The following is a 27,783-nucleotide window of genomic DNA, read 5'->3' as shown; positions in this document are numbered from 1 at the left end:
TGCAGAAATGACCAACCACAGTGTGGTTCTGAAATTAAAATATTCTCTATCAGCATCATGGATGAAAATAGTATTTCATATTTGATTACTTGGTGATGAATATGTACTAAATTTGATCTGAAAGCTTGTCATTATGAAAAATGACTTTACCCCCTGTCAAACTCTCTGAATGCACAGTGCCATCTAGTGGTTTCAGTCTGTAACTGAGTTTTTCTCTGTCAGGTATGAAGAGTTGTAAGATTTCAGCCCTCATCATATCCGCATGTAAAACAGTCACAAAGAGACCTTCATTAGGATGAATCATAAAGCCTTCTTGTAACATATCCCTATTTCAGTCCTTGTCTGGGAAGCCGTGCCATTTGACCAAAGAAAACAAAAGCAGTACGCCAATTAGTAAGTCCTTGTCAAAAGTGGGCTGTCAGACCCATTTGATTAGGATGTGCACATCTAACTGAAAATATGTTTTGACTGGATCCCTGAGGGTACAGGAATGGTGTTCTAAAGCTGAGCTACAATTAGGGCCCTATTGTGGCCTGCAGAGAGACTTTCAGTTCTTTTGATGAAAACGTCATTGACGTGCATTGTTGGCATGTTTAATTGTATACTTTAGCTGTATAATTTGTTTTGGTATGGTTTGCCATCATTCACTTTTTTGTTTATATGCAAAAATAAAAGTGTTATGTGTGGGCTCAGTTGTTTATGAACTCCTTCTCTGTATACCGTAAAGTAAAAAATTCTGAGATTGCGTCACACTGTGATGGACTGATGATCAGAATGAGTCTGGTCTATCCATCTCACTTCAAGTGCTCAATGTAAAGGAGCAGGTTTAGTTTCAGCTAGTTAAACCAGATTTGTAGTAAAACAAACAGGAGTGTTGCAGCATTATGTTACTTTCCCAGTGCTGAAACTTAATAAAAATTTTGTGAAAAGTCTTCAGTTGAAATGTTACAAGTTATATTAAAAAATAAAAAATGGGAGGATTCATATTTACATGGATTATTCCAACCTGCATCAATGTATTAAATCATTGTCAGCCAAACACTCACTTAACATCAATGTCAATGCCAAACACTCACTTAACATTAGTGCCAGCCAAACACTCACTTAACATCCACATCAGCCAAACACTCACTTAACATCAGAGTCAATGCCAAACACCCTCTTAACATCAGTGTCAATGCCAAACACCCTCTTAACATCAATGTGAATTCCAAACACACTCTTAACATCAATGTCAATGCCAAACATTCACCTAACAAAGCACTTTCATAAACATCAGAACTTTACATATACTAAAGCTGCCTTTAAAACTGCTGAAGCTGTTGCCTTTCTTATCACATTTTTATATAATTTATGTCTGCCATTGGAGTACTTACATGACCTCAAATTAAAATAAATTAAAAAAAAAAGTGGAAAAGTGCAAATTCTGTTGTTGAATTGTGAACCCTTTCCTTTTCTGTGTCTGTGTATTTGTGGAACATCTGTTGTTGTGTGCATACAGGCTTGTCGCCACGGGCATGTCCAACACCTTGAGCATCTGCTGTTCTATGGGGCAGATATGAGTGCACAGAATGCCTCAGGAAACACAGCCCTGCACATCTGTGCTCTTTACAACCAGGTAAGTGTTTTGGGGTTTTGTTTGTGTGTGTGTGTGTGTATGTGTGTGTGTTTGTGTGTGTGTGTTTGTGTGCCTGTGTTTGTGTGTGTTTGCGTGTGTTTGTGTGTGTGTGTGTGTGTGTGTGTGTGTGTGTGTGTGTGGTTTAAGAGCACTTTTCTCACCATGTTGTGAGATGATCTGAGAGTGTCATTCTTGTGTGTATTCCCCATTTTTGTTCTTTTGCAGAATTAATAGTGCATTCTGGATGGTTTAGTTAGATTACGCTACTGGATTTAAGAGGTTTTGCAGAAGCTGCCCAGCTTTGCAGGGAGTTGTTAAATTGAAAGAGGTGACACTTTTCTCCCATGTGGCCATTTAAATGCTGTGAATCTCTTCAAGTTTCTGTAGATCAATACAAACCACAAATCAGCACCTTTTCTTTGCTTCCTTCATCACTCCTTTTACCTCTCCTGCTCCTTCTCTTTGTGTCACCATCTCTTTTCCCATATTTGTGTTATGTGCTGTGTGTGTGTTTGTGTGTGTGTGTGTGTGTGTGTGTGTGTGTGTGCATGCGCGCGCGCGTTGATTGTATGTATGTTGAATACTCTGTGGGTGGATGTGTTTTAATGAGCATGTGTCAGATTAGCTTTGCTCCTGTGGTTCTAACTGCCCCTCCCCCACAGTGCTTGTCTTGTGCTTGTTCCGTTTGTGTTAGGATTCTGTAAGGTTTCTCTCTACTAAACAGAGAAATACATTCCTTTTTCGAACCTCTGCACAGCAATTTTCAGCATTGTTCAGCTGAGTCGGTTTCCCTTTGGACAGCTGACTTACTTTAGTGAAAGGTAGTGGAGTGTGCCACAGTCTGTTTAAGATAAGATAAGATAAGATAAGATAAGATAAGATAAGATAAGATAAGATAAGATAAGATAAGATAAGATAAGATAAGATAAGATAGCCTGGTTGATCTCCAGAGGTGAAATGATGTGATTCACCTGGTTGGTGTTGCAGGTCCTATAGGGCGATAAGACGACGCAGAGCTGCTGTAGATGAGGGTGGTAAAAACGTAATGGAGGTAGTTTAGCATTCGCCTCAGTCATAACTATGTAGAGTGCTTTGATAGTTATCTAGCCCTGATAGCTCAGATGTGGTCATACACATAGATACAGACATGGAGTTAAAGTAAGCAAATTTGAACCAATATTAATAACAAAAATATTTTGATACCAACTCCTAGTTGATGGACTTGTGTGTGCAGCATGATTATGTCAGTTTCCTTATTAATCTCTTATTTCCATCTGCCACAATGATTCTGTTCCACTGGGTGTTGATGTGACAAAAATTAATAAATTATTGTTGCATCAAATAAAATGCTAATGAAATACATGTCAAAGAAATCATGTTTCAGTAAAACAAATAATTGTTTGACAAATGATTTGATACATTTTACATCAAAATATTTAAAATGATTGAAAACAAAAATCAATTCAGTTAGAAATTGTACAGACTGTTCCTTAATTCACCTTGAAATTTGATATAATTTTTAGTTGGAGGAGCAGCTATTTGCTTGATTGAACTGGGGCACTGCTGAATGGTTATTATTGTCACATTCTTGACTAGAACTCTAGTACAATGCTCTCCCTCTCTCTCTCTCTCTCTCTCTCTCTCTCTCTCTCTCTCTCTGTGTGTGCGTGGGGGGGGGGGGGGGGTATGGTATGTGTCTTTGGGGGGTGGGCAGTTTGTGTGTTTAGTCTGAATTGCATGTGGTGTCCCTGTCATCTGTGTGGTTCTCAGGAGTATGTGTACATAGTGTGTGACTGTATGATGGAGGCACTTATAGTATAGGTGTATTAGCACAGCATATTTAATAAGTTTTAATAGGATGATTACTGTGGTGGCAATACCTATTGGGCATAGCTGTATTGTCCAGCAGCGGTCAGTTTCAACTGAAGGCATTCTGTTGATTTCCAGCTGCCCAAACAATTGTTTTCAAAATATACATTGAATATTTCTTTACTCGACATCTCCACTTGAAATCTTTTAAAGCCAAATATTGCATAAATGTTTCAATTATTCCTAAAGGTGTCGCCTTTGATTTTTCCCTGATGTGTATAGATTAAAGACTGGCTGAAGATACCATTGCTGTTTGTTTATTCACAAATTCCATTCTCGGTGGTAACTTACGAGAAGATTCATTTGAATAATGTATTGCTGAAGGTAACATGCAACACATTTCAGTGTATTAAGATGTCTGTTTGGCTTTGAGTAAAGCCAAAAAGCACTGGTTTCTTTCAGTTCAGCCAGCAAGCTGTATGAAATAACCATATTAAAATGAATATATTGGCCAGTTTAAATTTTACAGTTTAAAAAAATCTTAAACTGTATCTTATTAAAGTAAACCATATACTTTCGACTTTTACAGGAAACTTTAAATATTCAGCATAATAGGGAAATGGAGGTCAAGGGCTTCCTGACTTCACTTTTATTTTTAGACGTTTTAGTTAAATTCATGAGGACTTAGTCAGACACTGAGATGAGTAGACTTGAATGGACTAGACACTTCAGCATTACATGCACATGCCTAACACTGTTTTATTGAACTGAACTAATGTATAGCATAAAGTAGAGAAATATATTATTTGCGTTCCAAAATTAGTAGACTGTTCTCCTATCTGCCATAATCATAACTGACAATAAACCCTTTGTTCCCAGAGCATGGTCAGACAAAGGAATTTATGTCTTGAAATATATTTACTGTCATCAAGATGTTCACTGATTCCAAAAACCCAGTGATAATCACTTTTTACCTGGTCATTCAGATTTCATGTACTTCAGGTTGAGGTTCAGGTCCACTGTCTGCACTTATGGAGTATCCTGCACCATTAAGAAAGCTATGTACGCACTAGTTCAATAAATGGACAAAGCGCTTGGGGGGGCTTCAATAATGTATTAAAATATACCAGAGTACCTTTTCAAACTGCTACGTGTCACTAGATTGTGAACCCCCTTTTTTACCTTTGAATATGAAAAGGTTAAGGATATTACTCAGTTGGTTTTTAAATGCTATTAGAGCTTTAGAGCTATAGAGTGTGTTAGGGCTTTTTTCACAATTGTATGTCCCAGATTTGTGTGTGAAATCTTAATTCACATTTATACAATCTGAGATCACACCTATAAATTCTGTTGACCAGGAAATTCAGTCCGTATAGGACTGTATGCCCTGTAATCATCTGTCTTTTATTTTCAAATAAAGGTTTTTGTCTTTTTTTTTTGTCTGGAGCCACAACATGCACAGTATTTCACTGCGACATCTGGGAGTACCTGCGAGAAAGATAATGAGGACACAATGGGGACAACGAGTATCTGTTAAGCATTTGAGGAACTATCCATTCCATTTATGTTTTATGCATAAAGCAATTGTCTTCTCCCCTTCATCACTTGCTCGACTGATTTGTTGTAGGGAATCACTTTCTGTAGCCTGAATGAGAGCATCAGTAATGCCACATATCTGCTGCACTGACGGATTCAATTATTAGAAGAAATGTGTGTACATATGTGTATTTGCGCTGATAAAAAAAAACATGCAATATGTATCAACAGTAAATATAGAGCATCCTGTAACATAAGCATTGTAAAATTTACTCTAATTGCATTTAGTAAACTTCTTCCAAATAAATAATTGCTGTTGGACAGCAGGCACCTACTCAAAGTTTATAACAAAATTATTTAAAGTAGGCTGCATATGAACACTGTGTACAAAATTCACAAGCCTCTCTTTTGTCTTTCTATAAATCAGTTCGATTAGGAGAAATTTGAGGTAAAACTTTCGAATGGAAAGCGCTTAAGACGGTGTTCTCACTTCATCCAGCTGACAGAACAGATGAGACATTATTGATACTTATATTTTCAATATTTGAATGATGTAATGTTCCAGAAAGCCTTCTTCTGCAAAGCCTATTCTATTTGCATTTAAATGTCCTCTTTTAGTCATTTATTTATTTACAGCTTTTCAGCACTGGCCCCTTCCCCACCCATCTATGCAATTGAGTGTAAGCTCTAATAGGAGCCTGTCTTCCAACACTGGTATTTACTGTAAATTCTATTAGCTTTCTGGCTCTCGCTGGGAGACTACTAATGCAGTGGGTAGGCTGTGAGCATGGGTCACTGATGGAGGCTGTTCTGTATGCTGACATGCCATTTACTGATCTTTCAGCTTCTGCCCTTCCATGGCTCTTAGCTCCAGTTGTCAGCCAAAACAGGTCATGTGACCCCCATACTCCCTCCATTCTCTCATCTCCCTGATTAGAATGTGATACCTCACTACAATCAATCAGGGGTCAGCTGAATTGTAGGACTGTGTATTTGTGTAAAGTATGTGACTGAGTGAGTGACTTCATTTATGTTTCGATCCAAGACTGTGTATTGTTCAAACCGTAACACGGTAATGACTGGAATTTTCCTGATTTTGCTTGTTTCAAATGGAATGGTCAATTGTCACATCTATCATCTTCTCTGACTTTTATACACACAAAAATGCTCATGGTTGTTTTAACTGAACAGGTTCTACTGGCTATATATCTTCAAATTTAAGTATTTCTGTAGTGACAAGTTCGGAATTCAGCTTTCCCTCTAGAAAACTGTAAATAATAATGACATGAAAACTGTTGATGAGACGTAGGCATGTGTGATGCAGATATGTATTTTTGTGGGTGAGTATACATGTGAGTGTCAATTCAGAGATGAGGGGGGGGGGAGAAAGGAGGGGAGGAGAAAGGAAGAGAGGGAGGGACAAAGAGCATGTGTCTCTTTCTATGTGTGTGTTGTGACAGTGTTGTGACATGTTGAGAAGGTTCCCACGTGGGTTTGTGGTGTTAAATAAAATTCCCAAGACAATAACTGATTGTGAAATTTTCCCCAGAAGGGTTTTATTTAAATGTGGATAGAGGGAGTGCAGCAGTGGTAAGAGTGGGGTCTCTGAAAATGGCTTTAGGGGAAGTGCCTCTAGTCTGTCAAGGTGTGCTGAGGATGCCTTGTGGTAAGCTGTCACATGTGAAAGTCCTGAGAAAAGAAGGGAGGGGAGGGAGAGGAGGAGAGAAAGAGCATGTGCATGTGAGAGAGAGAGAGAGAGAGAGAGAGAGAGAGAGAGAGTCGTTCACTCCAACCGCTTCTCAAGCTGTCAAACTGGCTTATCTTTTAGGGTTTGGTGTGTGGATGGTGGACGAGACACAGCTGTGCCGCCCAATCAGTGCCAGGTGTTTCTGGCCCCTCTGATGAGAGAGTTGTCTAAGGTTCTTGCTCTTCCTTTTGACAGCTTGTCTCTGTCCATGGTCCTGATGTTTATTTACCCTGCCGGCACTGAGAGATTTCTTGGCGAGAGGCAAGAGTATGCGTCATTGTGCCTACCAGTGTGTGTACATTTGTGGTTAAGCACTCTGTGGGTGAGAGGAGCTTGCAGACTCTCTGTTTCTATTTCTCTCCATTTCTGTCTCTGTTTTTTACTCCATCTCTCTCTGTCTCTCTTTTTCTCACGTTCTCATTCATTCTCTGAGCCCGCTTGAGCTCAACAGTTTCTCCCACTTTTTCTCACCCAAAGGAATACCTTAAGGTCTGGAAATCGATCTGTCTTGCTCTCTTCTTACTGTCTGTCTGTTTTTTCTGTTTTTCTCTACTGGTGAGTATAGAGGGAGACCCCCTTTAGTTAATGCTGAAAGGTCTTAAGATTGAGATTGTATCTTAGACTCAGTAGATGAATACGCTCCCATGATTGTCCTTCAGTAGTGGAAACTTGGTGTGTGGGTGCCTGAGTGTGTTTGTTATATGGACAGTGAGGTCCAAGGGCTCTGCATGTCATTTAAAACCTGTTCACCCATCCACAAGTGTCTGTGCTCTTCTCTCTCATCCTTCAGGACAGCTGTGCCAGAGTGCTGCTGGTTCGTGGAGCTGATAAGGAGCTGAAGAACTACAACAGTCAAAGCCCCTTTCAGGTACCTGCACCTCTTACCATAAAGCAGTGTTAATCCGAGGTTTTATTTTTAAAGACTGAGATCAGAGAATGAGTTAGGTGATGATCTTGGGCCTGTTGTTTATTACAGAATAATGGGAAATGTTCACTTGGTCAGGAATGGTCAGGATTCAGACACCAGTTATCAACATGATCTACGTTACTACATTGTTTAGCATACCTTCTAATTTAATATCCAAATGCTGAACGCATTATACAGGTTATTAGGAGTACCAGGAAATCTCTTTGTCTGGTTTTTCCCTGGTTATGCATCTTTGAGAGACAGCTATTTTATGTGCATGTGTTTCCCCGCACAGGTTGAGAGTGCTCCCCAATACTCTCTCCGCCGGTTCCCACCTTGGTGTGTTTTGACTATTTTATGAGCATATCAAAATAATTTTAAGTGTAACGTATTGGAAACTTAAGGTGATTTAAGGGATTTGCAATCACTTTTCAGTTCCAGTTTTGTTCATGTTTTGGATTGATGATTTTAATGTTGGTCTTTTGAAGATCCCATTCTGCATAGTAGAGTGAATGAGTAAGGACAGACAGATTCCCTTGATTGCCCTCCCAACCAAGACCACTGACCAGCGTGGCTCGCTAAGAATTTGTTGAGCGTATTTGTTTATGTGTGTGCATGAATATATGTACGCATGTCCCTTGTCCCTATTCACCCCAAGTCTAATTCAGTAAAGTCCTTGTAGTGATGTTTAACAGCTATTATTTTAGCTGACGTATAAATTGATCTCTTGAGTGCGTTTTCTTTTACAAACAGATCAGTAAATCTTATAAATTGATAAATCTATTGTGTCGTGAGACTGTCCTTTAGTAAAACAAACAATATTTGGAGACCATTTGAAGTCTTTTGTGTTTCACAGCAACGATTTTTATTTTCAGCTACCTTTGCTCTAAATTAGGAACATCGCTTTGGCAGTCATTTCATCGTGCTGAAATATGCACACACACACACAAACACACATACACAGAGAGAGAGAGAGAGAGAGAAACACACACATGCGCACACCCACATGCACATATGAATTTGGCTCATGGAAAAGCTTCATCCATTCCCACTGAGCTATAACGGTAGTTACTCTCCTGCAATAGTTTATATGCTCTGGGAGAATGGGACTGAATTATGCATTACACGCTCTAGTGAAAGACAGAGGACCATGAACAAGATAGCAGTGAATGTTCAATGTGAACACAGTCTTGTGCTGAACCCGTAGCCCATAAGACAGTACCAATTCCCCAGAAGAGTTTGAATTTGACTGATTTTGAGAGGGGAAAAAAAAAAACTTGAAACAACTAATATAAGTACTCATGGAGACAATAAGAAGAAACATGCAAAAATAATGTTCATATAAGATTTGTTTGTTGGTCGGCTGTGTCCGCTACACACAGAATGACGCTTGTATCTGTAATCAGATCTGTGAATGATCGCTGCGCTGATTCTGACTCCTCTGTAGGAGTGCTTACGTAATTCCTGTTGCACACTGGGACATGGCAATGGTAAGCCTTTGATTCCTTTTCACGGTGCCTTCCTATTGCCTTGCCCAGGAGGCTAAATATAGGGCACGCTGTCTCACCATCTCATCAATTAGAACTCACTTGAGTAGCTCAGAATGCCCCCACGCCTGATCTATTTCATATCCTCATAATGTATGCAGAGGGCTTGGAGAATTGAACTATTAAAAATGACTAGGTCACACTTTGTTGATGTTAACTTTTACATATTTCTCCTAATTTACTCCCCTATTTCTCTCTCTCCATTTGTCTTGCCTTCCTTTTATCTCTTATTTTCCTGCCAGAGAATGAGTCAGTTTCTTTCATACTCATATGCCTAAATATGACCTTTGAACAGAGCATGTAGTTTGAATTACTGAAGCATACTAAATGCCTTGCAGGACATATTGACTTACCCTGTCTCTGCATATTACAATTTGCTTATTTCAAACTTTTTATTTAATTTCATAAATAGAATTGTAAGCCATACTGTAGCATATTTTGCATACAATCTGGTTGTCTGTTCGTTTATGTATTCACATAAAAACCATTGCTTTTCTATTAGGTATAAGTTTGACCACCATCTTCCTTTTCTTTAATCTGTTGCTTTAGGGGTTCTCCTCAGTCTTAATTAAGAACTGACTGAATCTACATCTTCTCCAAGACGGATATAGCTGTAGGCTCAACTGCCCCATCTTCTCCTCCCACCATTATGCAAACTGGGTTTCCATAGCAACCTTTGCTCATCCCAGCAACTCAGTGGGATCTGCCCATGTGGTACTTGACATGAAAGAGTTAAATTATCATTTCTTCAATGTGCCTTTGTCCCCAAGATATAGAGAGATGCAGTTTGATATCTGTTCTGCTTGATTTAGCCTGTGGTCCTTATAGTAAATCAAAGCAGTACAACGTTCACTATCAGCAGTAATATCCTCCTGCATAAAACAGCTGGCACTGGTATGAGTTAGAGGACATGAGATTTAACTGAGGAAACCCTGTGAGGTGAAGCGTGGTGAAAATGATGTCAGAACTACAAGAACTCTGACATCAGCCAAAAGACAGTGACCTGAAAAGTTCACGTGTGTCTTATGATCATGTTATTTATATAGACCTGTGAAACAGTAGCTGCCACATGAGAATATTTGACTGGCCTATTTAACTGGGCTTCTAACAAAAGGCAGCCAGGAGTTATTGCTCTTCATCTCCGTTCCTATAGAGTCCATCCCTTTGGTCTTAATTAATGTTAAAAGTGAGGGTTGTTTAGATGCCTCAGCGATGATGTTTTTTTCGCCCTGCTTTACTAGCTTCAGCGGCTGCTTTGAATTTTAAATTTCCAGGGATGTCTGTTCTTGACAGCACACTAGCAAACAGTTGAACTAAAGATTAAGACCACCTCTTGTTTTCTCACTAGTGTAATTTGTTATCCTTGTTTCTTCTCTGTGGAATCAGCTTAGTCTCCTCTTGTCCTCTGACCTAGAAACAACAAAATTTATGTGCTCTAATAGGACAGTTTGCTGTATTTAAAATGTGGTTATTATCTTAGTTTTGAAAGATTTTTACGGCTATATCCAAATAATCATTTCTCTTAAAATTGGATTTGTTCATCCCGTGTCACCTCAGAGATAATCTTGATTGATTATTATTTGTTAGTACATTATAAATACAATGGTGCTACATACAGTTTTGACCCACTTCTTAGAGAACAACTTGAAGGAAAGCTGTAACATTTATTGATGACACAGACAGTGAAACAGAGGTATTATGTATTATCCTGTAGTGCCACAGATCTACTGTTTTGAGAATTTCATTTTTGAAGTTGACTTGTTTTCAGCTTCTATGAGAGAGATGGGTGCGTCCGAGTCCTCTTCTCTCATTTAGAAGTGTTCCAAACCAAAATAGAAGGGGCTGTTCCTACATTTTTATTACACACCGAACCGCGGTCAAAGAGAGCGATTTTTAAAAAGTCGTGTACTTTAAATATTATGCGCTTCTGTGTGTGGTCTTTATAACCTGCATTTTGACAACACGGGCAAAATATCAGTTATATTTATGATTGGATGTTTCATAAAGTTAGTAGATCTATAAAATCAGATATCCTGTTTGGTTATGTTTGTATAGTGTACCTCTGAGAACAGTGATTGATCCAGTGATTGATCCAGTAAATGTACATGTAGTTTAGACTCCATTTAGCACCATGCCTTTTCAGTTTAGCTGTATAGTAAAGAGGGAAAGGAAGATGACCCTATCAGACCACTGTGGCATGGCCCATCATTAAAGTATTTTGGCCTGTTGACAGTATCAGTAAGATGTGAAGTGAACCCATTCCTGTCACTTTGTTTTTGCTCATTTGATACTTGTCCAGTTCAGGCTGGATGAATCTCCCTATGAGTTATTCATGGGATATTCTCTTACCTTTAGGTGAGAAGCTCACGTGTTTGTTTGTGGACATACGTGTGCGTGTGTGTGTGTGTGTGTGTGTGTGTGTGTGTGTGTACATACACAAATCCAAACACTCTGTTTTGAGAGAGAGAGAATACCGTTATGTTTGATTTAATGTGTCTATCCAATGCACTGTCACTTACTATATGCCATGTGGCCTGTTGTAGCTTGTTGCAGCTCCTGTGGTGCTGTCCAGTTTTCAAAACTGAGTGTTCTCTCATGTTGATTAATAGGATGAGCCATTGTCCAGATAAGATTATGTCCAGATTTGTTTTGTATTTAAATATCTACAGTGTCAACTGAATAGTGCACTGTTACAATGCTCCTGCTGTCGATGCTCCAACACTGTGTGTGTGTGTGTGTGTGTGTGTGTTAGTGTAGTGGCACAGACTCTCTGCCACCTCCTGGTGGACACGTAGGCTCTGGCACAGATGAGGTTTAAGGGTGAAGTGTATGCACATCCCACAGTTATAGAGGTGGCAGCAGATTATATCAGGTTACCGTTTTATTTATTAGACTTGTTTTATTTATTTTACTTGACTCTAATTACTATAGTGTTATGTGGTAAACATAGTACTTTGCATAGCCACTTTTTCCACTTCTGTCTTTTGTTTTCTGTACTGATCGTGAAATGTGAGGTTTTTTCTGGCTGAGTACACATACACATAGAGAATGACCCCCTTCATTACACTGTGCAGTATGACTTTAAGTGTATGTGTGTGTGTGCGCACGCATCTGTGTGTTGGGGCATAAGATCAGGAGTTGATCAGGGATCATAAGGGTATTTCCACATACTATAGATGAATGAGCTTCTGTTTATGTGCGTATATGTGTGCGTATGTGTGTGAGTGTGTGTGTGTGAGTGTGTGTGTGTGTGCATGTGTGCATATGTGTTGTTCAGTGGGTTCCAGATGACTTCTGATTAGAGTTTGCAGATGGTTAAATCTAAATCTCAGATCTTGAGCTGAACTCATGTTCAGATTATAAAGCAGAACAACAAATACATACACACATGCATAACCTCACAAGAAAAGAAAAAAAAGAAAAAAACTTGCATGTAAAGACAGAGATGTTTATCCAAACGTAGTCAATGAACTGTGTGTTGTTGCTCAGATATTGTAGCCGGGCGGACTGATGGGAAAACCTGGTTTGTCACTGCCAGTCAATTCAAATGCAACTGCAGTTATTATCTATTTGCATGTGTTCATAAGGTACTTTCTATTTGTGAATCAGTCTTTTTGAAACTGTGTCTCTATCACATGCGTTATAGAGTGCAGCACCCAATAAAACAAATAAACACCTAATAAATTGAAACAAAGTGTAGAGTTATCCCAGTCAAGAGAGAATATGACTATATATCTTGTTGTTTGTTTTTCAGGTGGCCATAATTGCGGGCAACTTTGAGTTGGCTGAGCTGATAAAGAACCACAAAGAGACTGATATAGGTGAGTGATAAAAACACACCCCTCTGAGCTGATGTACCAATCCTGAGTCCTCTGACTGTGCTTGCAGCTGAGGCACACTGGACTAATCCCAAACTAGAGGATTAGGGAGAGAATTGCTCCTCAAGGAGAGAAGAGATGCAGACCGATTTAGACACACTCTCAAAGCGCCGCACTGTTTTTCCTAGAAATCTGAAATATTATCGGTCCTTTTGAGAAATGGGTATATAAACATATTCCCACGTAAATGTGTGCAGGTGTGTGAGAATTTCAGCATGTGCGTGAGTGTGTTTTTGCTGCTGAGGATCTGAGCTCTGATTGGATTTGGATTTCACCTCATTCCTGCTCCTTTTGCCCACCCTGTTTCTGAGGGATTATAGCTTTTATTCACTGCTAGACTGTATGCAATTCTTCAGGTGACATCAGTTAGACAGAGCAGATTGCTTGTTTGTGTGTGTGTGTGTGTGTGTGTGTGTGTGTGTGTGTGTGTCTTTAAGAGAGAGACAGGAAGAGAACGAGAAGAAAAAAGAGGGGCTTCATACACTGTTTATTTCCTAAAGGGACTGAAATTCTCAAACTTGATTTCTCAATCAGTTTTATTCATAAATACAGCTATTTCACACGGATATAAAGACTAAACATGGAGGACCAGAAGCCTCCCACAAATGAAATAAATAAATAAACAAACAAACAAACAAATAAATAAATAAAGAGGAGCTATAATCCGCGATTGTTTCCCTGAGCGCGCCACAGCTGTCCTGCGGCTAAATGAAAAAAAAAAAAAAAGGCAGGATTAGCTTTCATCTGGCTCTTGACGGCAGCTCCATGGACCCTAACACACTGGCCCTGCAGCCCACCCGGCCTCTGGGATGGCCGAGACAGGTCACTGTGCTGAAGAGTACCTTCTGCTTCCACTCCACACACAAACTCTTCACAACCCAGACCTCTGCTTGTCTGTGATGGGACTTTTTAAACGTCGGAATTTTGACTATGGGTTCCGCCTGCTGCAAGGCAAAGAAAGGTGTGTTCGCTCTAACTCAGGTCTTGGCTTAATTGCGATAGGAATTTTTTCTGTGTATGTGAGAGTGTGGGTGCATGTGTGTATGAGTGTGTGTGTGTGTGTGTGTGTGTGTGTGTGTGTGTGTGTGTGTGTGTGTGTATATGAGTGTAGTGTTTTCTGCTTTGGTTGCACCTTCGGCTGGGTACCTGGTGGAATGTTTATGCTGTTGTCTGTGCAGCATATGAGTTTAATGATTATTTGCAGTAAGCATTAAGACTCTTTGGTGGTTTCAGAGAGAAAAATTCCGGCATCATGAAGTTTCTTGTATGCCAACCATTCTGTACCTCATTTCCCATCATCCTTCTCCACCCCAGAATTCCATTTCTGGAAAGATATAACAGCACTAAGCTACATCGGCATGCTAGATCATGTTCTTACGAAACATCGTCATTTGGATTTGGGGGAGGTTTGAATGAAGCTGTTTGCACAGAATGTTACAGTATCCTTACAAAGAGGTCATGTTTTACTGAGACTTTTAATATGGTGTAATACACAGCTTAGCCTTTACACTTTGTTCATATTCCATTAGAAAAGCATCTGACAGAAGCGTAACTATTGTAAGTATTCAGTGTTAATGTAACATATGCCATATTCCTGTTGGATTTGATTTTTTGTCATGTTAGTGACATTTGTTATTCTGACATGTATGTGCACCATAATTTTTTCAACACTCTTGGATGCTAAAAGTGAGCACAAGGCATGTAAACTGTTCCATATGATTTTTATGCAATATGAATAATGGAGTTAATGAATTATAGATATGGAAGAAAGCATTTTGTTACTAACTAGAAGGAACTGATCTTGTATCTCTAGACTTGATCTAACATATGGTCTAAGTCACGGTCAGTTTGGGAGTGACTTATACTTTAGGGGTGACATGCATATGTTTCAGTGGCCAGTATGATTGATTGTCTTCCAAGCAGTGTGTCTGACTGTGTCATCAAGGTAACTTCATGTCCTGGAGAAACGTCATCACTTACTCCAACAACATATATGGGCTGCCATGGTGTCAGGGACCCACATTCATTAGTTTGTTGGATCCGTGATCTAGTTTGCGGCAGTATGTGTGAGTGCATATGTGTATGGTTAAGTATGCAACAACAGAAGAGGTGAGAACAGAGAGTAAATCAACCAGATCCCCTTGAATCCCCCCCAACATTCTTATTGAAAAAAATTAGGGGCATCAAATATATTGTATTAACTGCATATTTGTATGATAAGTCATGATCATTTTCAATTAGGTTTTTTTTCCCAAATTCACCTTAATTAGAGCCCCATTTGATAAACTCTACACAAGTTTTTTTTTTTCTATTTCTTTTTTTTTTCTTTTTAATCGTGTCCTGGCCACCAAACAGGGTCGCTTTGTCAACCAAATGTTTTCCTTAAACACTTGATGTAATGCTCCTTATTCAGCCCAAAACAGGAGCGAATGGTCTTGGTTTTATGAAAATTACCATTATTCAATGTTTTAAAAGAATTCTTCCAGGTAGTAGTATGTTTTTTACCATTGTTGTATGAGCATAAGATGAGGGGTAATCTTACTAATTAGGTGTCCACTTGGACTCTGAGGAATAAAAACATCCACACAGGATTCATGCATTTACAACTATTATAAAGAATGATATCACCATTTATTGGGATAGTTACTTCCTTAATCTCTATTTATACAGTAATACAGGCAATATGTCTCACACAGCACAAAAAAGGTGTTATTCTTTTTAATTTTGTTCAGAGAAAAAAATGCATGAATTGTGCATAAAATAAGTTTACAGGCGCATAAGTGACATTTTTCAAAAAAACAAAACAACACTGTACTCTTGTGCTCCATAATTCGCTATTTAATTATACCTGTTATCTATCAATGCCAACATGTTGACATTATAAATTGTTATGTTATATTCTGTGTTCAGTACACTGTTACTCAGTACAGTCCTATGTGTGATTTACAGCTCTGTGTATTAGAGCATGTGCTGCAAAGGTACATTAATCCCACAGCAACAGCAAACTCATTAACTCACATTATGAAAACACCCAAACACAACACTCAACACCACCAACGTAAGTGAAAATTGTTGTAATCACTTTATCTGACTAAGCTTTCACCAGAAACTACAGAGGTCAGAACCATACAGACCACAGAATGGTTTTAGTTTTGCTGCAGTATCTGAGGTTTATTCTGGCATCTTTTTAATGAGTAACAGAACAGTTTCTGATGCCACATGCAAGAGCACCTAATCTTGTTTAAGTAGCTAAATGGAGATTAGTAAGGACTGTGAGATTTTTTTGTTGATCTGAGACTTCATTAAAATGTCCAAGCCCAATGTGTGTGTGTGTGTGTGTGTGTGTGTGTGTGTGTGTGCGCGCGCACGCGCCTGGGGTGGTTCCAGTAACCTTGCGGAGAGTGGAGGACACCTCTACAGGATTTAAATAAAATTGAAAAAACAAAAAACAAGAACAAAACAAAACAAAATGCTGTTTTGATAAGACGCTCTCATTTTTCTGTCCTCTTCAGAATACCTCCCCCACCTCTCTCTCTCAGCAGTTGGTAGTGATGAGCTATTGACTCTTGCCTGCTCAGAAAACATTCTACTCTGTCCTACAGTAGAGCACCTTCGCCTCCCTGACCTCATTAGATCACATAAGTGACGTTAACAGTTCAGTACTTGGGAGACCTATTACAGACAGTCACCCCAGCTTTACTGTGTTGCTCATGTGGTCCTTGATTATGTTTAGCCTGGATCCCTTTAATTGGTTTGTTTTGTGGTATGGGGTTAGAATACAGAATTCTCTATGGGTCCAAACCTAGCAGCCTGTCTGTAAGAGAGAGCTAGTTAAATTATTTCTTTGGTTTTAATTGTTTGTTTGCTCATACCTGGGCTCTGTCGTTTAAAACATTTTGGTGTTTGTCATCTGAAATATATTTCTAAATCTTTTGTGCCGTGGTGCGCGCGCACACACAACCGCACACTACACGGGTAGAAGACATAGTGATGCATAAAAAAAGAAAGAGATAAAACTCTTCTACATGCCTTTTTACACACCATAGTGGTGAGTATAAAGTACGCACGCACAAAATTCACACTGAAAAAAAGGAAAAAGGTATTTTGCTTTTCATTGTAAAAACGGGATCCAGTCAGGGAATTTATTGATGCCTCAACAAAGGAACTTGCTCTGTTGGGAAAGACAGCCTTTCTTGAGTTGCTTAGCAACACTAAGGATTTGTTTCTGATACAGCTGTTTCTCCTGAGCTGTTTTCCCTCAGCGTTCCGGGAAATTATATAGCCTATCGCAGCTTTAATTCATAAATTTACATGTTATTTCTCAAGAAGTAACTCATTCATTTCAGTATGCCCCGGGCATAACTAAGATTTAGTTCGTGTGTGTCATCCACATAGTTTAATAAAATGCGGTTAGTCAATGGATACTTTGCATTCAGGCTACATAACATTATTAAATGGCTGGAGGACAGAACAGAATGTAACTTTCCTCTCACTCGCTCCGTGCAGTCTCCACTGTTCCTCAAGAGTGAATTTAGCGCGCTTACGCTCGCCTAAAAGTACAGCTGTGGATAGATGGATGAGTGTGTGCGTACGTATGTGTGAGAGCGAGAGAGATGGGAGAGAGAGGGAGAGAGGAAAAGAGAGAGAGAGAGAGCGAGAGAGAGAGAGAGAGAGAGAGAGCGAGAGACGCAAAAGCGAGAAAAGCCCGTGCACATCACGCAGAGTCCAGAGACTGTGACAGGCAGAATCATGCGGGGTGCGCTCGAGCAGTGTGTCATTTGCGCCGGCAAATGCCTGTCCACTAAGCAAGCCTTGCAACCTCCATTTTTCCCTTTTGCGGAACTTGCCACACCAAAACTCCCGACTTTTTTTTTTTTTTTTTTTTTTGCGAAGCAACACTGAAATGAAGGGATTATATTAAATTGCTGTCATTCGGAGTAAAATGAAGTCTTTCCTCAACGCCTTAAAAAAGGAAGGTAAGAGCAACTGAGCCAGAACTGAATGGGTGCGTTTCTTGTAGCTGATGAATGGTGTAATCTTTCAAGAGAACTGAAACTTGGAGAAGCGTGTACTAGCAGTTCTGTAAGTGGAACTGTGGTTGTGTATGGTTAATTCATGTTCACAGAAGAAATTTACGTTTGTTGTTTCTGTTCTTGGCCTTGGGGAAAGTTTAAATTATGTTCAGCATGGTAATTGTTGCCGCATGACTTTGGTGTCAAAATGCTCCAAACGAAAAGAGAGAGAGAGAGAGAGAGAAACAGCAACAACAAACAAATAAACAAAACAGCAACAAAAAATGAATAAACCGTGCCCTAGTGTTTAGGCTGTAAATGGAAAATTAATTAGTGAAGTTGAATATGTGGTGCAAAACATTGAAGTAATTGTCCTAGTAAATGTTAGAGGTCCTCCTCGCATAAATGCTGGATATGCAAGACATCAGACTCCAAGGTTGCTGAGTTAAACAAACATCAGATGACATTAGAATTGCAGACTATCCTTTCTCTGCATTTTGTTGGGAAAAAAAAGTAATCATACTTTTTGTTTTGTCTATTGCAGTCTCAACTAATCAGTTATTGCTAATCTCACTGATGAAAAAGACAGAACTGACCACTAGTTTTACACACAACATGTCTGTCAGTGTTCACATTTCACCCAGAGCTGTTTGATGTCAGGGGCCTGACTCAAGGATTTTCTTTTGATAGGGTTCTTGATCCCAGCTTTGATCCAGTGCATTGGACAGTTCAAGATATGAGTTACACTGATTGCTGCGCCTGCCATTACATAAGACACAGCTTTGTCCCCTCCTCCTGTCTCTTCATTGTAATTAAGGATTTAAGATTCAGAGAAGACTCTAGAATAATCCACAGTTAGGCAAAGGGATTCACACTGTTGACATATTCATTGTCCTATGTGATGAGAGCATGACAGACATCATTCTCATGATGACAGTCCCATATGTGACTCTGAGGAGCAAAACAGGCCTAAATTCTCTTCTCTTCTCTTCTCTTCTCTTCTCTTCTCTTCTCTTCTCTTCTCTTCTCTTCTCTTCTCTTCTCTTCTCTCCCTCCCTCCCTCCTTCCCTCTGTCTCTTACTTTCTCTCTCTGATCCTTCTCTCTACACGAGTGTACATACCTGACAAATTGCCCACTTATGATTTGCGATCTTGTTTTGCTTTCCCCTGTATGAACTCCCTCCATTCCACACACAGTAGCCTCCAAAGGGACGGAATGCCTACAGCACCTTTTTTAATGTTGGCTCATTAGCACTTAGCACCTCTTTTCTGCACTTCAAAATCTGTGAAACTAAAACATAGGCGACAACTTCAGTTCAGTTGCAGGCAGTACTGCTGCTAATGTTAAGGTCGGTGAGATTTACCTCAGCCAACATTTTCCCTTAAAGTCACGTATATCCATATGTATGTATCACAGACACTGAAGTGGTCAGCAAACATGAATACGTTCCAGTGTAACAGTTATTCCCTATTTTCTTCCATCATGCTCTCAGTTTAGAATGAGCTAACACAGTATTCTTCTCTGTGTGGCAATGTGTCACTGATGTCTTTCTGTATAGTAGTAACATTCTGGTGATTCTGATTTTAGAGTTTAATTACTGTAATCTTTTTGAGGCCTGGTGTCAGAACTTCATATCTGACTTAATCCTAAAAGTCCTGAGGGAAATAAGCATGAGGATCCATTCTTGTTCAATCACATTATCGCCCTGAGTGATGGAAAACTCCAGTGGCATCCATTAGGGCTCAATTGCGTAATCACTCAAAGGATGGAAGAACTCCAGTAGCGTCCATTATGGCTCAATCATTGCAAGGGTGGAAGAGCTCCACAGGCTTCGCAGCAGCAGTGTTGATTGCTGTCATAATAATGGTAATAATGAAATCAATGAAGAATGTCTAGTCACCTCTAATGAATCAAGGATCATTGAGAGTACACTTATGAAAAGAGGTATGAGTCTGTTAGAGTGTTTATGGCATAATAAAACATGCTATGATACTCACTGCATCACAAACAATCTGTGATACATGCTTTACAGTGGCATTATATTAGGCCAGCTGTCTGATTAAATCGGAGATATGTGTGTATAAGTGATGTTATGAACACGACATTCATTTTTAGCGCTAGGGTGGAGGAAAGCTGAAATAATAGCAGAAATTGTCAAGGAAAAATTTTGTATGATATTTAGAAATGCTCTCAGAAGGACAACTTTTGTTTTTTTTTTAGAAATGTCACCAAAATTTGGACACAGGAACGCAATAGGAGCACAGAAAAGTCATCAGTATAAGCAAACCATTCAGATCTTTACCTGTGAAAGGGCTGGTAGAAAAACCTTTAAGAGGAGTTCTATGTGGACTATGTGGCTGGTTTTGACTGTGGTCTGACAAACCTTAGCTTTCCATGCTGTGTTTGCAAAGTATTCTGTTTTTACCCTTCAGTAGTTGAAATTGCTCATTTACTAAATGAAAGAGCTCTGCACATTAATGTCCAAGATATCTTCACAAGAATGTTTGCATTGGCCTTTTTTATTGCTTTTTAGTAAAACCTCCTTTCTCTATGACTTTGAAAACTTTGAAATGCTTGATTTCTGAATTATACAGAAATACAGTGATATGTACTATTTATAGATGCTATCCACTGTGAGGTACACGTTGTGTTAGTGGGAAACTAAGCTTGCTTTTTTCCCCCCCCTACTTCCACAATGATGATTGCTGCCAAGACATAAGGCAACCAAGGTCAAAACGTTCATACACGGTGCCTTAGTTTGGTCTTATATTTTTAGAGCTCACTCTCCATTTTATCCTTCTCTCCATCAACCATTTACCTCTCCCTGTCATATGCTCCGTTTTGCAGTGCCTTTCCGCGAGGCCCCTGCGTACTCCAAGCGCCGGCGGGTCCCCCAACAGAATACTCTGACAGCTCCACGGGTGCTGCTTCGCTCCAACAGTGACAATAACCTGAGCGTGAGTGCCGTGGTTCCAGAGTCCCATCCACAGCGTAGCCTTTCCCCTCAACTGCTCCAGCAGATGCAGAGAAACCCCAATGGCACGTTGAGGACCATGGGCCGAGGCGGCCGAGCCCCCCGTAGCCGATCCCCCTCTCTCAGTCGCCTGGGAGAGGAGCAACGCAGACAGAAACGGTGAGGCTTTTGTTGTACACACGGACACAGTCACACTCACACACACACTCACAGAACAACTCTATACACTAAAGCACGGTTATATATACACTATATATTTGTGTAAATAATATGCTAAATTTCATAAGACCCACTATCACTTTCACCAGTTTCTTCCATCTTGCATAGACTAGACTATGCTTTTTTTCTGTCCCCAATCAGCAGAGAGTTCTTCAGAACTCATCTGTCTCAAATCCGTATTTCTCTGGTGAAGATAAATCTCTCCATACACCAAGAAACTATGAACCTCAAAAATCTCTCAGTCCCCCTTACCAACTGTCGAATCATTTCTCTTAGCCACCTTCCATTCGTTGACCACAGAGAAGCCAATTTAATGTTTGTGGTGGCTGATAGTTGAAGTTTTCAATGAATCAGTGGGTGTGATGTTCCTTTGTGGTCACCGTTACAGTGGCGGCTACTTTCAAGATATTGTGTACATATGTGGATGGCTTTCATCAAAGAGATAACACCAGTGGAATGATCCAAACCATGCTCTGACTGAGTGTATCTATGTATGAGTCATAATCTGTGTGTGCGTGTGTGAATCACGTCACCTCCCCAGGGGGTACTAAGTAGAATGGCTGCAGTGACTGGGCCGTAAGAAATGGAAAAGGAAATGATTCAGTTGTGAGTCAAGCAGTTTAAACTGGTTAACGGATGAACAGAAGTCCTACAGCCTAGGTGGGATGACACTGGAAAGCAGAAAGACCACCTGCATCCTGAAGGTCCCCCAGAAGAAAAGACACACCCATTTCTTTTGGTTCCCAGTACTACAAGAATATGTCCTCTTTATACGTCTCCTATTTGATACCAGCTGGCAAGCTCCCTCAATAAGCTTCCTGCCTTATTACAGCTGAGAAAAAGCCCTCAATAGCTTCCCTTCTCTATAGGAGCTGACAGCTTTCATATAGTTTCCCTGTTCATATTGGCAGAATCCTCCACAGTCCTCTCCTAAGGACCCTACACAGTACGATTAGGAAGACTCTTTATATTTCTCTGCACTCTTACAGCAGGGAGACCTCCTTCCTCCTTTGGAGTTCCTTGGTGCTATAACAGTTACCAGATCCACACTTTTTTTTTTTTTTTTTCGGTGGGGTGAAGAGTGATATGATGAGTGTAAATCTACTAGCTACTCTAACGAGGCCAGGCTTTCTCTCAGAATGCCGTGTGAATATATTAGCGTCTCTGCCGTGGGAATGGGGTGTCAAAGTGGGACACTCGCCCCAGTTTCCACAGCCGTTGCTATGGCTGCTTTGCTTTACGTTCATGTATGTCTAGGATGGATAATCACTATATGCATATTTCTGTGCATTTGTGAAACTGCGTGTATTGGAACTAGCAGTGGATGGATGTTAAAATATGCTGTTGATCAGGTTCCTAATGTGTCATGTTGTTAGTACAAAAGCCAAAGCTCGCATTGTGCCCAAGATGTGGAGGAGTAGGGAGATGTCAATTTGTGAATGTGTATCATTCATAAATTGTTCTGTGTAAGATATGAGCGTACGAAAGTCTGTCTTTGTGTGAGAGGTACTGTGTGTTTAAATGTGTGTTGATGGTTGTGATTGTCATGTCTTGAAGCTTTTGAAAGTGTGCAGATGCTGTGTGAGAAGAACTCATCCATCTTTCACTGAGCTACAGTAGGCTTATCCCACATGTCACTGTGGACTTAAAATTGAGGGTCAACCCAGCTGTTCGAATCTGCCTCTGTGATTCTTCTGTATTTCTCATTCAAAGGGATTAGTGTGTGTGTGTGTGTGTGTGTGTGTATGTGCTTGTGCTTGTGCTTGTGTTTGTGTGTGCTGAAGCTTTATTTGTTGGTGATGTAATGTAGACTCAAAGGTGATTAAGACATGTGCTGTCCCAACCTCCAAATTAAAGACACACATATGGTGACATTTTACACATGACACATTGTATTAAGGCATATTCAGCTGGCATAGAGAGAGAGGGGGGAGAGAGAGAGAGAGAGAGAGAGAGAGAGTGAGTGAGTGAGAGAGATGTATTGTTTCCTAAATGAATAAGACATCAGCAGTGCATTGCTGGAGTGGTTTGTGATGCTTCAGATGGAAGAGCCAGATGTTAGGGAACTCCCAGGCAGTGGGTGAAAGGCTGAGAGAGAGAGAGAGAGAGAGAGAGAGAGAGAGAGAGAGAGGGAGAGAGAGGGAGAGAGTGTTTCTGGAGCACAGTTATGTATTCCATCAGCTGAGGCTCCCAGTGAAAGCCATTATACACGGTTAGATGGCCGTGCTGTGCTCTGCCGACGTTGTGCCATTTGCCAGGTATTCTCAGGTGTTGGTTATTTATGAACAGAGATTTAAACTCTTACCACACACACACACACACACATATATATACACACACCTCTCAATAACTTACTCAGAATGACAGCTCTCACTTCAGCACTCAAGCCTTATCTTCCCTGTGCTATTCCCAACCAGCATAGTTCGATCCCACTCCCCTACGAGAGGCTTGCAGTGTTCCCCTCCCCCCACCGCATCAGAATGTCACAGTGAAAGGCCAACGGCAGGCGACAGATGTCTGTCATCTTAAAATGTCAAATGCCATGGCCTGATGACTCTGCTCATGTTCTAGTGTTGTAGATCACACAACGTATGCCATCCTGTTCTCCTTGTTTTCCACATATAAACATATGTATGTAATCTAGTTAGGTTATTAAAAGATTTGCAACAGACTTGAGATGTGTTATTGGGGTAGCAGTGCAGGTCTGTCCTCATGAACACAATAGACGTTAATAGTGCTGAAAATGTTAGGTCACCCTTGACACTGCGTAGCCCCAACCTCCTGGACAGACTTTAAGCTACACTCTGTAGTTGTTCTGTATATAGGTGCTGATGTGTTGGTTGCATGCAACTGCACTAGTGCATGACTTAATGGTACAGAATGCATTGTTTTGGAGAAGTATTGTTGGTCTGTTTTAAAAAGTCCCATATAGCCTAATGTAATCTGTTTCCCTTCTTAAATCCAGTCTGTTTACAGAGACTGCTTACTTCTCTTTCTACCTTGTTTGTCAGACATAAATGGTTTTAAAATGTGTGTAGGATAAAGGCCGGCTTACGTAAGCATCATATTTAAAATTAAAAGAGATATTTATAGAACCCTTTCATTCACTAGCATTCAGCAATGCAAACAAAACAGCTGAGTTTTTATTAAGGAGAACTCCAAATGAAAAGCTCCTTTTTATAATAATCACCAGCCAATGAACAGACAAGAGATGGGAATTCATATGTGGAGGAACAAAAACACTGAGTAAAGCTAAGAAAATGTTTGTTTAATGTAATAATCTTTTCATGTATTCATTCTGAATGATCATCTTATTTAGTCTGCAGATGATGTCATGCCGGTAGAATGTTTTGTCTGAGTTTATTTGGGTCACATAATGATTGTCAGTTAATGATTATGAAAATCTGCAGTGGTCATTTACACACAACTCTCGGTTCCTCCCTATCAAGTTAAGAGTGTAATCATGACCACTGATAGCATTTAGAGCTCAGATCCAGAGCAGAAACACTGATGTGACCAGAAAGGTCAGAGACCCTTCTGATTGGCCACTGTGGTGCTACCATGGCGATGAGAAACTAATGACCCAAATGACTGCTGACTCTCCAGCTTAGTGGAGAGTGAACTCTTTAAAGTTAACAACACAGGGTCCAGCTTTCCTTTCATGTGGGATGAGCAGATCTGCTCCTGCTCCAGCACTGTGACAGCCCTGCTCCTTCTCAGCTGTAGCTCTTCCTCTGCTCTGTCCAACCTCAAATGTCTTTTTTTCATTTCAAAATTGCTTGTTTTTGAAAATTGATAATATAATGCACCGATACCTCTGTGATCTAGTTACAGAGGAACTGACCAGTTTCTAGGAATCCTGTATTTGAGCTCTTAGATGGTTTGTTTTGTGATGTTGTGCTAGTATAACAGTAATAGGTTTAGAAGCCATATTTTCTCTGCTGTTGGTTCTAGATGTGCGAACAGAATCCAGACACTGATCCAGGCTATAATTATTATGTCCTAGCACAGCATCTTGTCTCAAACTAACTGTAAGACAATGCATTGAGAGCTCACACCTTTTAAGGGAGCAATGTACTGACGGAATCAGCACTTCAAAAAGTGAACTATAGCCATAGGCGCGCAATGTCCTAAATGTATTTGGCACATCTGATATTTGATGTTATTTATATACGCTAGATAAGAAAAAAAGTGTGAATGTGTCGCTCAAGACAAATATAGTGGAAAAGTGAAATTCTGGTGCAGTTATTTTTATGGTAGACCTCTAATTTGAAGGTGTCAATTCTATTTTACAGCACAATATTGGAACTGTTGGTACTCTCTTTCTTATTAAGCTTTTGGTTAAAGAGCAGTTACACTCCGGGAGTCACAGATTTGGCTGCTGAAATCCATCATAGCTGTAGAGGTTCTTAGCTAATGTTTAATCAGTGTTATTAGTGACCAGGACCACACTGAGAAAATTGCTGCTATGTCTAGTTTTGTCCACTAGAGGGAGCCTACAGACCACATTATGGTAATTGCTACTCACCCACTGCTCAACTGTCTCCACAGTTTCATCGCATTAGTTTTTCTAAAACACCATTGAGTAACTTATTTTGTGTTAAGTATGGAATCTCTTATGAGGTAGATATGGATGTAATACACTCTCCTTCAAACAGTTTTACTCTTTCTGATATCAATGGAGGTTTCACTCTGTAGGACAGAGAGCGTTGGAACCATGTTACACATAGTCACAGCAGAGTTCTCCTCTCCTTTTCCTTTTCATTCTCCTCCTGGAAGGCACTACCTGTCCCATTACACGTGGCTCCTCCTGGTTCTGCCCAGAAGACACCATGTCCTGTTTTTGTCCTAGAGAGAGGACACTGCGGTGGGCAGGGCTATGTAGGCCACTGGCCCAGCACTCACACTGGCCTACTTAGAGATCACATACATCAGAGCAGCTTTAGGAAACAAAACTGGCAACGTTTCTCCTTTTGGGCATTCAGGGAGATGCTGAAGGACAAGAACAAGCTCTATAGTGGAGTCCTGCGCGGCTGTCCTTCTCCTGTGTGACATCGACACAAACATTCCCTTGCTACTATTACTATTCTCTGGCACAGCGCTGACGTCAGTGGCTTCAGGCATGAAAGAGTGACCTGACTGTTATTTTAGAGAAAGGAATGCTGCATTTAGGGCCTTTAAATTAAGATGTGTAGAGAGATGGGTCATGTGCTAGTAATGTGGTTATTCTTGCGAGTTGTGCATTGTGTGCACGTGTATGTCTGTGTGTGTGTGTGTGTGTCTGTGTCTGTGTGTGTGTGTGCGTGCGTGCGTGCGTGTATGTTTTTGTGTGTATCATCATATTTTGGTGCCCACACTCTTCTCTCATCATGCTAATGCTCTCTGCCACAGCAGTCCCAGTGCCAGTGTAGAGGGCCAAACCTCCAGGAGGAAGCTGTACAGCGCCGTGCCCGGCCGGCTCTTTGTGGCGGTGCACCCGTACCAGCCTCAGGCCGAGGGCGAGATCACCCTCTACAAGAATGACAGGGTCAAAGGTCAGTCTTCTCACAGTACAGCTATGTAAAACTGAGCAAGAAAGCACAGATCTTCTCTCCCTGTAGTCTGATAGATAGATTGGAAATTTCTCTGTACTGGTAAATCTCACTCAGAAGTTTTTAGCCCTACTGTAGTTACTGTTCCCGTTTATGGTCCTGTATCCCCTCCTTTTCTCGGCCCAGTTCTCAGTATAGGAGAAGGGGGCTACTGGGAAGGCAGCGCTCGAGGGCAAGTGGGCTGGTTCCCTGCTGAGTGTGTGGAGGAGATCCCTTCCAAGCCCAACGAGGAGAGGCCGCGTAAGTCTCAGCTCGCACATGCTCGCGTGCATGTGTGTGTGTGTGTGTGTGTATGTGAGTGTGTTTGTGTGTGTATATGTGAGTGTGTGTAGTTCAGTGGTGATCAGCATATCCCCCTGGAGGTATCCCATGGCAGTGCTCATTGCTCTCTGACATGAGGAACAGGGTCTGACAGAGAGAGGAAGAGAGAGAGAGAGACAGAGAGACAGAGCAGGAGAGGCAGAAAGAGGGAGGCTCCATCCCCCAGTGTCAGCTGGCTACCATATGGAAACAAGGCTCTGTGTGTGTGTGTGTGTGTGTGTGTGTGTGTGTGTGTAGGTTCGTATGTGTGTGGGTTCGTATGTGTGTGTGTGTGTGTGTGGGTTCATGTGTGTGTGTGTGTGTGTGTGTGTGGGTTCGTGTGTGTGTATACATGCATCTTTTTCTGCACAATTCAGAACCCACCAAAACATCGGCTTACACCTCACACCTCACAGCTCAGCTCTGACCCTGAATGCAAAGGTGTCCTGGTGCTTGTTCAAGAGTGACTTCATAGCACTAAACAAAGATACTTCACGTGTCAGTTTTCATGCTTACCAAATGTGTTCAAACATTCACTTCCAAGTCAATATGTCTCTAGTGGGACTCATACTCATCCTCATATTTACTCTAGTGGTTCTGCTAATTTATTGGCAGTTTCAGGTTCTTATTTTGGCACAACCAAT

At 40.6% G+C, this 27,783-nt stretch overlaps 1 protein-coding gene across 1 annotated transcript in view; it reads left to right on the top strand.

Annotated features, from left to right (window-relative positions):
- Positions 1-27,783, top strand: part of LOC115830170 (SH3 and multiple ankyrin repeat domains protein 2-like) — an 82,755-nt gene that overhangs the window by 9,712 nt on the left and 45,260 nt on the right. Inside the window, exons 7-12 of the mRNA XM_030794219.1 lie at positions 1,502-1,618; positions 7,501-7,578; positions 12,919-12,985; positions 20,903-21,188; positions 26,640-26,782; positions 26,966-27,079. Coding sequence (XP_030650079.1) covers positions 1,502-1,618; positions 7,501-7,578; positions 12,919-12,985; positions 20,903-21,188; positions 26,640-26,782; positions 26,966-27,079 — 805 coding nt within the window. The remainder of the gene's footprint in view (positions 1-1,501; positions 1,619-7,500; positions 7,579-12,918; positions 12,986-20,902; positions 21,189-26,639; positions 26,783-26,965; positions 27,080-27,783) is intronic.

This window comes from Chanos chanos, chromosome 2 (assembly GCF_902362185.1).
Source record: "Chanos chanos chromosome 2, fChaCha1.1, whole genome shotgun sequence".
NCBI classification, from domain to species: Eukaryota; Metazoa; Chordata; class Actinopteri; order Gonorynchiformes; family Chanidae; genus Chanos; species Chanos chanos.
The sequence above is the reverse complement of the archived record's forward strand: the minus strand, read 5'-3'. Positions and strand labels throughout refer to the sequence as shown.